The sequence below is a fragment of the Nerophis lumbriciformis genome, linkage group LG05 (assembly GCF_033978685.3).
Source record: "Nerophis lumbriciformis linkage group LG05, RoL_Nlum_v2.1, whole genome shotgun sequence".
In the NCBI taxonomy this organism is placed as follows: domain Eukaryota; kingdom Metazoa; phylum Chordata; class Actinopteri; order Syngnathiformes; family Syngnathidae; genus Nerophis; species Nerophis lumbriciformis.
In genome coordinates this window covers 32,064,216-32,075,747 of record NC_084552.2, presented here as the reverse complement: position 1 = coordinate 32,075,747, position 11,532 = coordinate 32,064,216, and the positions used below count along the sequence as shown (strand labels likewise).

The 11,532-nt window shown below is 40.8% G+C and overlaps 1 protein-coding gene across 6 annotated transcripts in view; it reads right to left on the bottom strand.

The window, feature by feature from the left end:
• Positions 1 to 629: 629 nt before the first annotated feature.
• LOC133606657 (uncharacterized) overlaps positions 630 to 11,532 on the bottom strand; it is a 29,394-nt gene continuing 18,491 nt past the window's right edge. For 3 of the 6 annotated variants that reach the window (XM_061960831.2, XM_061960828.2, XM_061960829.1), the window contains 14 exons: positions 9,570 to 9,641; positions 9,330 to 9,485; positions 9,180 to 9,269; positions 9,056 to 9,109; positions 8,920 to 8,982; positions 5,131 to 5,241; positions 4,942 to 5,049; positions 4,806 to 4,847; positions 4,668 to 4,724; positions 4,132 to 4,194; positions 4,009 to 4,048; positions 3,843 to 3,891; positions 1,936 to 2,281; positions 630 to 1,873 (listed from right to left, as the gene is read on the bottom strand). In XM_061960831.2, the coding sequence (XP_061816815.1) occupies positions 1,469 to 1,873; positions 1,936 to 2,281; positions 3,843 to 3,891; positions 4,009 to 4,048; positions 4,132 to 4,194; positions 4,668 to 4,724; positions 4,806 to 4,847; positions 4,942 to 5,049; positions 5,131 to 5,241; positions 8,920 to 8,982; positions 9,056 to 9,109; positions 9,180 to 9,269; positions 9,330 to 9,485; positions 9,570 to 9,641 (1,656 nt within the window). In that variant the 3' untranslated portion in view covers positions 630 to 1,468. The remainder of the gene's footprint in view (positions 1,874 to 1,935; positions 2,282 to 3,842; positions 3,892 to 4,008; positions 4,049 to 4,131; positions 4,195 to 4,667; positions 4,725 to 4,805; positions 4,848 to 4,941; positions 5,050 to 5,130; positions 5,242 to 8,919; positions 8,983 to 9,055; positions 9,110 to 9,179; positions 9,270 to 9,329; positions 9,486 to 9,569; positions 9,642 to 11,532) is intronic. The other 3 variants (XM_061960830.2, XM_061960832.2, XM_061960833.2) reach the window with 3 other exon arrangements.

The following is an 11,532-nucleotide window of genomic DNA, read 5'->3' as shown; positions in this document are numbered from 1 at the left end:
TATTTCTACACAATTACTCAGATATGGTAACACTAGCGAGCAGTAGAGAACATGAAGTGATTTTTGGTCTAGAACATATTTTGCTTTGTTCATTATTGAAATGTTTCTTGCCACCTTATGTTGTATATTTTTTATATGAGATTTCCAGTTCATTTCATCATCTATTATTACACCCAAAAATCTAGTTTATTTTAACCCTTTCGATATCTACTCCGTCTATCTGTATTCGTGTATGATGCTCTTTTCTACTTTTACCAAATAGCATTATTTTAGTTTTACTAAGATTCAAGGTTAGTCTGTTTTTGTCAAACCATCTTTTTTATTTGTCCATTTCTTCTGTTATATTAAGTTAATGTAACACTGATTGAAAAGTTTACAGTAGCAAATAGCAAGCCCTCCTAAATAACTACCATACGACTACTTATTACTGTAGTTAATTAAGAAACACACACTTGTCAAACTTGTAAAATGAGTTATTTGTAGTTTATATTAAATTAATACTAACTGAACCAAGTATATGTAATTAGCCTAAACTATTAAATATATAAAAAACTAAAATATATAATAAACTTGTGTGCAAACTGAGCTGAAGTTGCACCAAGAAAACGACCACACCATTTAGTTGTCGCCCATTAAATTTGAGGTGAGAAACTATCTTTATTCCATCATTTACTTTTACAGTAAAACATTTCCAAATTTAGAAACATACATTTTTAAAACATTCACATATAAAATGCTATGACTATGTATATACATGTATCTGCAATACAACATTGTGTTTTAATATGCAATCATTTCAAATACTGTCCATGTTATTAATATAAAAACACCGCCTTATGCATACACCAGAAAATGGCTGGAATAATACTATAATGTTGTAATATGAAAATGTTATATGTATATACTGCTGTTCCTCAGTTAAATCATTAAATTGTAGTTTACGTGGATTGCATGGTGCTATTATTGTTTAAACTACAGTGAAAAATTTAAAGCCACACTCTAGTGGGAACCACACCATTTAACCCACACACAAAAAAGTGCTTTTTTTAAAAAGTGTAAATGCCTTACATTTGAATACACCGACAAACTACAACAAGAAGAACGATTTTCATATTATAATAAAAAGTATTTATATTGATCCATTTTCAATACGGATTGTCCTTATTGGGGTCACGAATATGAGCTACAGCCTATCCCAGCTTAATTCAGCCAAAAGGCAGGTTATATTCTGGACTGGTTGGTACCAAAGTCGTAAAAACCTTAAAAAAACCCTCAAACAAGCACTTGGAGAAGATGCAAAGTCTATGTCGATACTTGAACCCACATCTCCTGACTGCAAAGCAGACGTGCTAACTAAGCAAATGGTTGCCAAAGGTGTATTTCTTTCAGTGATACAGTAATACAATATTTGGTCCTCTCCTAGAACTCTTGCATATCTCCTCCACAAGGTGCAGCTGTTCCTCAACATTTAAATGTTCCCAACCGCGCTCTGTAACTCCTCCCTGATGGCGTTGAGCTCCACCACTCCATCATTGAGCACATTGGCAACCTCCTTTATCTGAGCCACAAACTCCTTCTTATAGTTTCTCTTCAGCTCCCGGGATTCCTTGAGGAAATACTTGTCAATGCTGCTGTGAAATCTTTGGACTAAGGCCAGGTTGGTCTCGGTGACCTCTGAAGCTCGCATGACGGGCGAGTCCACCAGGCTGATCATCTGCACTGCCTTGCGCACCTCCCAGTCCTCGGAGTAGTGCTGTGTGCCGGACCGGAGGAAAGGATGCCCGCGCAGTTTGTAGATACCGTGATTGACGAAGTTAAGGACCTTGGCCACGTCCTGAAAGTGAAGATCATACTCCTGTAGCACTGCCTCCACCTGACAACAGCAACACAGGCAGTTGCAGCCAGGAAACACAAACACAAACACACGCCGCTCACCTTCTTGCGCTCATGCATGTTGTTAACATTATCCGAAATGGTCGCCGAGGCCGTGGTGATCCCTCCAGCGGTAGCGACACCTACACCGACAGCCGTGATAATGAGGGAGGCGCCAAACGTAAAAGGTGCCAAGGCCAGGCCAGCGATGGCTGTCACGCCACCGACGGCCGCCGTGGTGCCGCCGGTGATGCCTGCCGCCTTGGCTTTCTGGTGGAAGATGATGATGTCATCGGCCAGGGCGTGCAGCCTGATGATATGCTGCCACAAAACCTCGGCGCGCTCCATGAAGATTTTGTTGAAGACGCGCAGGCCTCGCTGAACCTTGTTCGCCAAGATAGTGAAGGACCTGCCAGAGGGCATGTTGTTAGAGGGACCATATTATGCAAAATTATGTTTTAAGAGTAATATGTTCAATAAGTCTGCATCAAACGGAAGAAAAATCAATCACGTCCCTCACATATTTGCTTCATTTTTTAAAGAAGAGGCGTTCAAACGATCGCTTTAAAGTTGTGGAATTTCATGGCATAAAAGGAAAAACCTCTTTCCAAATTGAAATTATACTGCCTCTGAAACACCTTTAGCAAGATAAGCGCGACCTGTGTATACGTCCACTACTTTACAGTGGACAGTGCTGGAAGAAAAGAGTCCAGAGTCGGGACCCGGGGTGGACCGCTCGCCTGTGCATCGGTTGGGAACATCTCTGCGCTGCTGACCCGTCTCCGCTCGGGATGGTTTCCTGCTGGCCCCACTATGAACTGGACTCTCACTATTATGTTGAATTCACTATGGACTAGACTCTCACAATATTATGTCAGACCCACTCGACATCCATTGCATTCGGTCTCCCCTAGAGGGGGGGGGTTACCCACATAGGCGGTCCTCTCCAAGGTTTCTCATAGTCATTCACATCGACGTACCACTGGGGTGAGTTTTTCCTTGCCCTTATGTGGGCTCTGTACCGAGGATGTCGTTGTGGCTTGTGCAGCCCTTTGAGACACTTGTGATTTAGGGCTATATAAATAAACATTGATTGATTGATTGATTGAAGAAAAGCAGGCTTCGCTACCAATCTTAAAACAAAGCCTGGAGCTCTGTCAACTATCAGTTAGCGGCATACGAGAGAGAGTCCATGTAGGTTCCGTTCACTTGTTTTTCGAAATAAAACCCACACTAAAAAAACTAAATAACAATTAGTTTATTCAATATTGTTTCCAGAACCAACATGAAAAATGGATAACGAATCGTTTTTAAAATTTCAGATTTCGTGCACAATTGGAAAATGGACAAAACAGATAACGGGCATTTGAACCCAGAAGTAGATATCCGTAGATTTGGGTTTGCAGGTTAAAAAAAAATACTTTTAGCTTTATACTTCATAGATTCTATCCAGTCACAACATTAGGTACACCTATACACACCCCGATCAATACAGAGCTGCATAAATAAAATGCTTTTAGCATAAGCATTTACATCACTGCATGTCGGTGTTATTGTGCGCATACAAACATCAGATTAAAATAATACTTAATCCTACTTCCTCTTTTGTTTCCTAAAACTCCGCTGACCTCATTCAGAGCTCCTGCCCTCAAGTTGAGTTTTACTTAATGTCCAAATAAGTATGTCATATTTCTTGGAGATAGGTGTAGACAAACACACTCTCACAAAATGTTGTTTTCCCAATAGGGCACTTTTAAACTTTCAAAAGTCCAGCTAGGTAATTAGATGTTGGACAAACATTTCCAATACACTCTGGGACCTATGAGACTTATTTTAAATTGGTAAACAAAATTCTAAATATGGGACTTTTAAAAGTATTACCCTACTCTCCTAGTACTGTCCTGCCCTGAAGTTTCCTCACCAGGGAGGCGTCCGAGACATTCAGATAGAAAAAAATAAAAAACACCTACGTGGAATCATCGTTTTTTTCCTCTTCGTCTGATGGAAGCTCATCCCATTCTGGAAGACAATCGGACAGGTGAAGATGGGGATGTTATTTTTCATTTCGATTTATTCAGTGAGGTATGTCCCAACAGTTGTGTACATACAATGTGAACAGAATGGTATGTGACTCACGTTCCACTGTGTTCCACCATTCCATCAAGCTGTCCGTGTCCTGCAGAACAGAGTGACAATAAAGTGACAACATTTTCTAAACACTTACTACACAGTAGTCAGGCACAATATGGACACACTCACCCCGTCACCCTCAGTGTCTTCCACACTGTTCGCCATGTCCCTCTGAGCCGCCAGCATTTCAGCCTAAGAAGGGAGAGGGGAAACCATTAGCACTCCAGCTATAGCACCATTTCCAATAACATGACAGCATGATTGCTTTGTCTTTGTCTTAATGAGCGCTATGTCCAAAAAAGTTGACGCACAGTGACCCCTTGTCTTTTTACATTTGACACACAGCACTTGTATCTAATTTTACATCTTAAGTTCAGTTTTTGAGCAGTCTCAAACCAGTTCAAGTTAAAAAATTAAAGTTAAAGTACCAATGATTGTCACACACACACTAGGTGTGGCGAAATTATTCTCTGCATTTGACCAATCACCCTTGATCACCCCCTGGGAGGTGAGGGGAGCAGTGGGCAGCAACGGTGGCCGCGCCCGGGAATAATTTTTGGCGATTTAACCCCCAATTCCAACCCTTGATACTGAGTGCCAAGCAGGGAGGTAATGGGTTCCATTTTTATAGTCTTTGGTATGTCCTGAAAGAGGTAAACACTGACATGGGCCGCCTCTGACAGGGCTGCTGAGTCCTCGCTGGGGTCATCCCACTCTTTGTTCTACCAAGAGACAGACAACAACAATACGTCAGAATGCTTTTTGATGTTCTCTCAACAGACCAAAGCTCAGACCATTCTTACCTTCGATTTGTGCTTCCATAAGCTTTTGCGCTTTGACTTTTTCTGCAAAAAAAAAAAAAAAAAGAGGAAGTCAATATTGAGTGACCCGCCCAAAAATATGCCTTTAAAGGGAAATAAATCAGCATGACCCAATTACCGTTTTGCAGATTGCCAGTTCATCCACTTCGTAGTTGTAGTCCACTTTGGTACTCCTGCGTGGGTTTCCACTCCGCATGACATCATCCTCGCCAAGCCAGTGGTCCGACTGTTGAGATGGGAAAGAAATTATCCCAAAAATCCTTTGAAGATGCAGCAATGGGAATGAAAATAGAATAAAAAAACGTACATAAGGCGCCTCTGCGTAAGAAGCATGGCTGTATGCGCCTGGTTCCTCCAGTTCAGGTAAACTGCGAATCGGCTTTTGTTTGCGAGACTGAGCCTTGAATTTGTTTTTTTTCTAAAAGAAGGGCACAAATAATACAAAGCAGAGAAAAAATACAAGAAATGCCGTAAATGCTTCCATTAATGCTTATAGACAATGAACCGCCAAGTCGCTGGTTGCCCATCCATCCATCCATTTTCTACCGCTTATTCCCTTTGGCATGATCTACAAAGGCAAATGACCACCAGGTCTGTAATTAAAAAAACATTGAAAGTCGATGCTTCAGGAAGTCTCCTCGTGTTTGACCGTGACAGTAACACAAGATGACAGTAGCTCCATTTGACATTTGACCCGTTTTACATTTCAATAACAAAATGGTAAATACGAAATGATATATGATAGTTTCTAAGGTTTAGCATATGTGCAAAAGTAACAGTTCTAATAATGTGCACTGTTATTTTAATTATAGGAAATTTAAAGTTCCTTATTGGTTGAAGTGCAGTATTAATTCCAGCTTGTCCCCCGATCCTCCATCACTACTGAACAATGGCAGCACTTTCAATGTTCTTTTTAATGTCAGACATCAATGTTGATGTCAACATTGATGTCTGACCAAATCTCTTTAGCTGCGTTTCCATTATCCCTAGAAATGCGCAAAGCCTACATATCACAGTAAGAAACTGGTAATGGAAACACCCATATACCAAAAAATTTCTCAAATATCGCTTAAACATTTTTGGGCTCTCATGAGGTAGTTTTTGAGACGTTTCGATATTTAGGTTTTCGCTAAAGCATGATGGAAACACTTTTTCTGCATTTATAGGGCACCGAAACACCAAACCGGCGGTGCGCCCATGCATGACAACTACGGCAGACGGGTCTTGGTTTTGCTTCCGATCGGATGGCCGGGCCGAGCGAAGCGGCATCGCCGCATCGGGCAGTCTTGCGGGTGCCTTCCCTGCAAAAGAGGCCGACCCGCAGGCTCTGAGAGACCCACATGCCCAAACAATGTTAAGGGGGCCGTAAGTCTCTGATCGGTCGGCTAGAGGGGAGCGAGGCGGCATTGCTGCACAGGGGCAGTCTCGCGGGTGCCTTCCCGCAGACTCTGGGAGACCCACATGCCTGGACATGTGTCAAGGGAGCCGTAAGGACGTTGCCTTTGAGAGATCACCCACTACCTTCGTCATATATTGACATCATAGCAACAGCGCTGGCTGCAATATCTTTCTCAAAGTTGAGTCTCGCAAAATTTGATTTTACGAGAATCACGGCTCATGACGCAAAACACCCTTTAATAGAAACACCTACAAGCCGCAAATGTACTTAATCGAAATTTTTGAAATATCGCTTTATTTTGCAAAAAACTGCAATGGAAACGCAGCTAATCTTGATTTAATTACTTTTTGCTATCTGGGGACATATGTCAAGGTCTAGCTTCTCATTGGCACAATCACTACCCATTGATTCTGCTAGCTGAAGTCTGGGTTGCACTGCATTTGAGTAGACAAGTGGCCACGGACTCTTCCCTCCCTAAATGTGTACCATCTGGGAACTCAGTATGCATCTGAACCGATAGCTTTAGCTACCTCTGCATGTGCTTAAAAATGTTGCTCCTCATCTACTGGTTTGAAAGTCATGGATGTTACACTTGCCGTACTGTACTGTTGTTTTCAATGAACTCATTAGCGCTATTAATTCTTGATAATTAGTTGGCTCCTTGATGCAATTACAACATTAGTTCTACTGTTGCTGTGTTGTGCAGTATATCTGTTAATTAACAACCGTGTGATTAAAAGTGAGCTATGTTTTCCTTTTACACATTCTCATTCACTACAAACCACTATTAAATTAGTGACAAGTAGTAAAGTGACTTGTTATATATATATATATATATATATATATATATATATATATATATATATACATACATACATACATACATACATACATACAGGTAAAAGCCAGTAAATTAGAATATTTTGAAAAACTTGATTTATTTCAGTAATTGCATTCAAAAGGTGTAACTTGTACATTATATTTATTCATTGCACACAGACTGATGCATTCAAATGTTTATTTCATTTAATTTTGATGATTTGAAGTGGCAACAAATGAAAATCCAAAATTCCGTGTGTCACAAAATTAGAATATTACTTAAGGCTAATACAAAAAAGGGATTTTTAGAAATGTTGGCCAACTGAAAAGTATGAAAATGAAAAATATGAGCATGTACAATACTCAATACTTGGTTGGAGCTCCTTTTGCCTCAATTACTGCGTTAATGCGGCGTGGCATGGAGTTGATGAGTTTCTGGCACTGCTCAGGTGTTATGAGAGCCCAGGTTGCTCTGATAGTGGCCTTCAACTCTTCTGCGTTTTTGGGTCTGGCATTCTGCATCTTCCTTTTCACAATACCCCACAGATTTTCTATGGGGCTAAGGTCAGGGGAGTTGGCGGGCCAATTTAGAACAGAAATACCATGGTCCGTAAACCAGGCACGGGTAGATTTTGCGCTGTGTGCAGGCGCCAAGTCCTGTTGGAACTTGAAATCTCCATCTCCATAGAGCAGGTCAGCAGCAGGAAGCATGAAGTGCTCTAAAACTTGCTGGTAGACGGCTGCGTTGACCCCGGATCTCAGGAAACAGAGTGGACCGACACCAGCAGATGACATGGCACCCCAAACCATCACTGATGGTGGAAACTTTACACTAGACTTCAGGCAACGTGGATCCTGTGCCTCTCCTGTCTTCCTCCAGACTCTGGGACCTCGATTTCCAAAGGAAATGCAAAATTTGCATGGTTGGGTGATGGTTTGGGGTGCCATGTCATCTGCTGGTGTCGGTCCACTCTGTTTCCTGAGATCCAGGGTCAACGCAGCCGTCTACCAGCAAGTTTTAGAGCACTTCATGCTTCCTGCTGCTGACCTGCTCTATGGAGATGGAGATTTCAAGTTCCAACAGGACTTGGCGCCTGCACACAGCGCAAAATCTACCCGTGCCTGGTTTACGGACCATGGTATTTCTGTTCTAAATTGGCCCGCCAACTCCCCTGACCTTAGCCCCATAGAAAATCTGTGGGGTATTGTGAAAAGGAAGATGCAGAATGCCAGACCCAAAAACGCAGAAGAGTTGAAGGCCACTATCAGAGCAACCTGGGCTCTCATAACACCTGAGCAGTGCCAGAAACTCATCGACTCCATGCCACGCCGCATTAACGCAGTAATTGAGGCAAAAGGAGCTCCAACCAAGTATTGAGTATTGTACATGCTCATATTTTTCATTTTCATACTTTTCAGTTGGCCAACATTTCTAAAAATCCCTTTTTTGTATTAGCCTTAAGTAATATTCTAATTTTGTGACACACGGAATTTTGGATTTTCATTTGTTGCCACTTCAAATCATCAAAATAAAATGAAATAAACATTTGAATGCATCAGTCTGTGTGCAATGAATAAATATAATGTACAAGTTACACCTTTTGAATGCAGTTACTGAAATAAATCAAGTTTTTCAAAATATTCTAATTTACTGGCTTTTACCTGTATATATATATATATATATATATATATATATATATATAGTTTTAACATTTTAGAAATAACAGCCTCTCTCAAATTATTGCCTGCTTCCAATTAACCTCCCGTCCTCTTGATGGTGTAGGTAGATAAACACTCCGGCTATTAGAACATGTTTTGTACTTTACAGACAGGTTTAATCGTATAAGTTTTTAAATGTACTGATGATTAGACAAATACCAGCTTGTAGTCATCTGAGTTCAGCTCTTCATAATACTGCTCGTTGGTGTTCGGCATGTCCTCCTGTTATTAGTAGCAAAACGCAATATTTCAGACTTTGCCTAATGATTGCTTGTTCCACATCACAAACACACACCTTGGAGTTGTGGCGAGCCAAGTGCAGCCATTTCTTCTTCATGGATTTCTTCTGCTTAAAACAAATAAAGTCATGTAACAGCAGAAAGCTCAACACTGACAGAATTCAAAGAGGAAGACATTACAGTTTTGTAGTCCTCAGGCCAGTAGGGTTCTTGGTCATTCAATCCAGTGGGCATGCTTGCAGAAAAAGCATTCATGTCTACGAGCCCGCCCTAATGACATTGACACTGTGAGATATGCACATCTGGTATTATATCTGCAAATAAAACTACCTGTCTGGTGGAATGAGGAGTCCTTAACCTGTCCTCATCCTCAAATACATACTCATTTGAGTCTGTGCGATTGGAGAATCCATATGCCCCCTTGGACTGCTCCCCAGGGAGATGTTTCTTTGAGATTAACTTGAACTTCTTCTTCTTTTTGCCATTCTGTATGGAAAAATAAACACAAGCTCATGCCAACTACATCATCACTAACTGCTCTGGAAGAGTCTGGAATTCAAAAGAGCGTACACTGGTGTAGCCGTCAGTCTCCCATTGTCCAACTTTCTCTTCCACATTCGTGCTGTAGTCAAACATGGCCTCCTGGGGAACCAGTTGCACATCATTAACAAGTTTTGCTAAGTCAATAATTATCCTAATATTAACAGCAGTTAACTTATTTTTACACTTGCATGGTATGTTATGGCATGGTTTATTGGTCTCAGATGTGCTTAACAAGTTACAATGAGGAACATCACATGTTTTTTTTGCACAATTCAACATATCCGAAAAGGGGTAGGAAGAAGCAGATTTTACTCAATCCTGTCCTTCTTCATACTTATAATTCATTCACACCATATTTTTTACATGTTAACACAAGATTTGATTTGCTTTTATTTTGTTATTTAAAGTTTTCTCACTTTCTTTGTGAAAATAAAGGAAGGTGTTTGAATCAAATTTTCAATCCAAATTAGTAACGTGTGTTATTGGCTTTTTACCCATAGACCTATACGATATACCAATATTGTCTAGCACTTCACTTTCCGATACCTCTTCCTTCAAATATATGTCAGCTGACATGTGATGTAATGAATATGTCTTGTGCTTATTTTGCTGTGATGCCACAAGATTAATGTCACAAATAAACACTGTTTGGGCAAAATAAGACCAATACTGCAATGTAAGTCATAGAAAAAGAGTCATATTCAAATTAAACATTTGGTCCCAACAAAACTAGTAAAAACATAAATGAGCAATAATCAAGTAACATAGCATGTTCTACTATCAACAAGTAAGACAGTTTAGTCTTTTGAATAAAATCTATCAAATAAGCCTGGCAACTGAACAACTTAGAAAGCTGCACATTGCTATGTAAAACAAAGTAAAGTACAAAGTATGAAACTCTGGACTAATACAATCGGTGACATTATAAATTGATATTACAAATCCCACAATTTTGCATGTTTATGTTCACTTTATGGTTCAATTGTGGGGGTTTTTTCAGGTGTTGTGATTTAGTACTTTGTTGGGCGTTTTTTTGTGACCCTGAAGAAAAACGTATGCATAGCTCTCTCTGACGCTACCGATGGGACCAAACTCTATTCTCCAAGATGACAACACTCGCCCCCACATAGCAGGGTTACCAGAGATGATCATGGGAATTTGGGAGTGGACATTATGGAATGGCCTGCCAGCAGTCCTGACCTCAGCCCCTTCAACATTTGTGGAATCATCTTGAATTGGATTACCGCTGGATGCGCAATGGCAGCGAAACGGCACCACCACGGTGACAGACTCTTTCCATTTCCATTTAAGTCAATGTGTCAGTTTCCATTAGCTGCAGGGTGGCACCGCCATGGCTCCGCTAAATATACGCAGAGCTTCTATATTTGCCGGTGACTGTAAAACAGCGAATAGTCCATTCATCCATCCATTTTCTACCATTTGTCTCTCTTGGGAGTCGGTTGAAGCCTTTCCCAGCTGTATTCAGGTGGAAACCAGGGTATACCCTACACAAGTTGCTACCTCATCGCAGGGCCAACACAGATACACAGACAAGCATTCACGCTCACATTCACACACTACAATTGAGCTCAAATATGCTTTTGTTGGACAAGAACTCATGCACAAACCCTAAATAAATTATCCAGTTTACTTTCGATATAAAATACCCTGTTTTCAAGGTGGATCGGATTAACACTTTGAAATGTCCTAATGAGCAGGGATGGACAAAGTATTCAGACCTAATTTCACCTCGTTGACACAATGGATAAGGAAATGTATGGGATCCAGGGGACGGTGAAGCAGGGGAGTGGTTAGTGAGAGTGGAATGAGATGTGTGTGTGCAACGCTTGTCAGGGATGATGTTATTGTTGTGTTGTTGCTTGCCACAAAAAAAAAAAAAAAAAGTTGTCCTTCTGCAAGGAAAAACTGTCGTCTTTTCCACAGGTCATGTCAGTGCCGTCACAGACGCTCGTCTGTGAGTATTGATGAA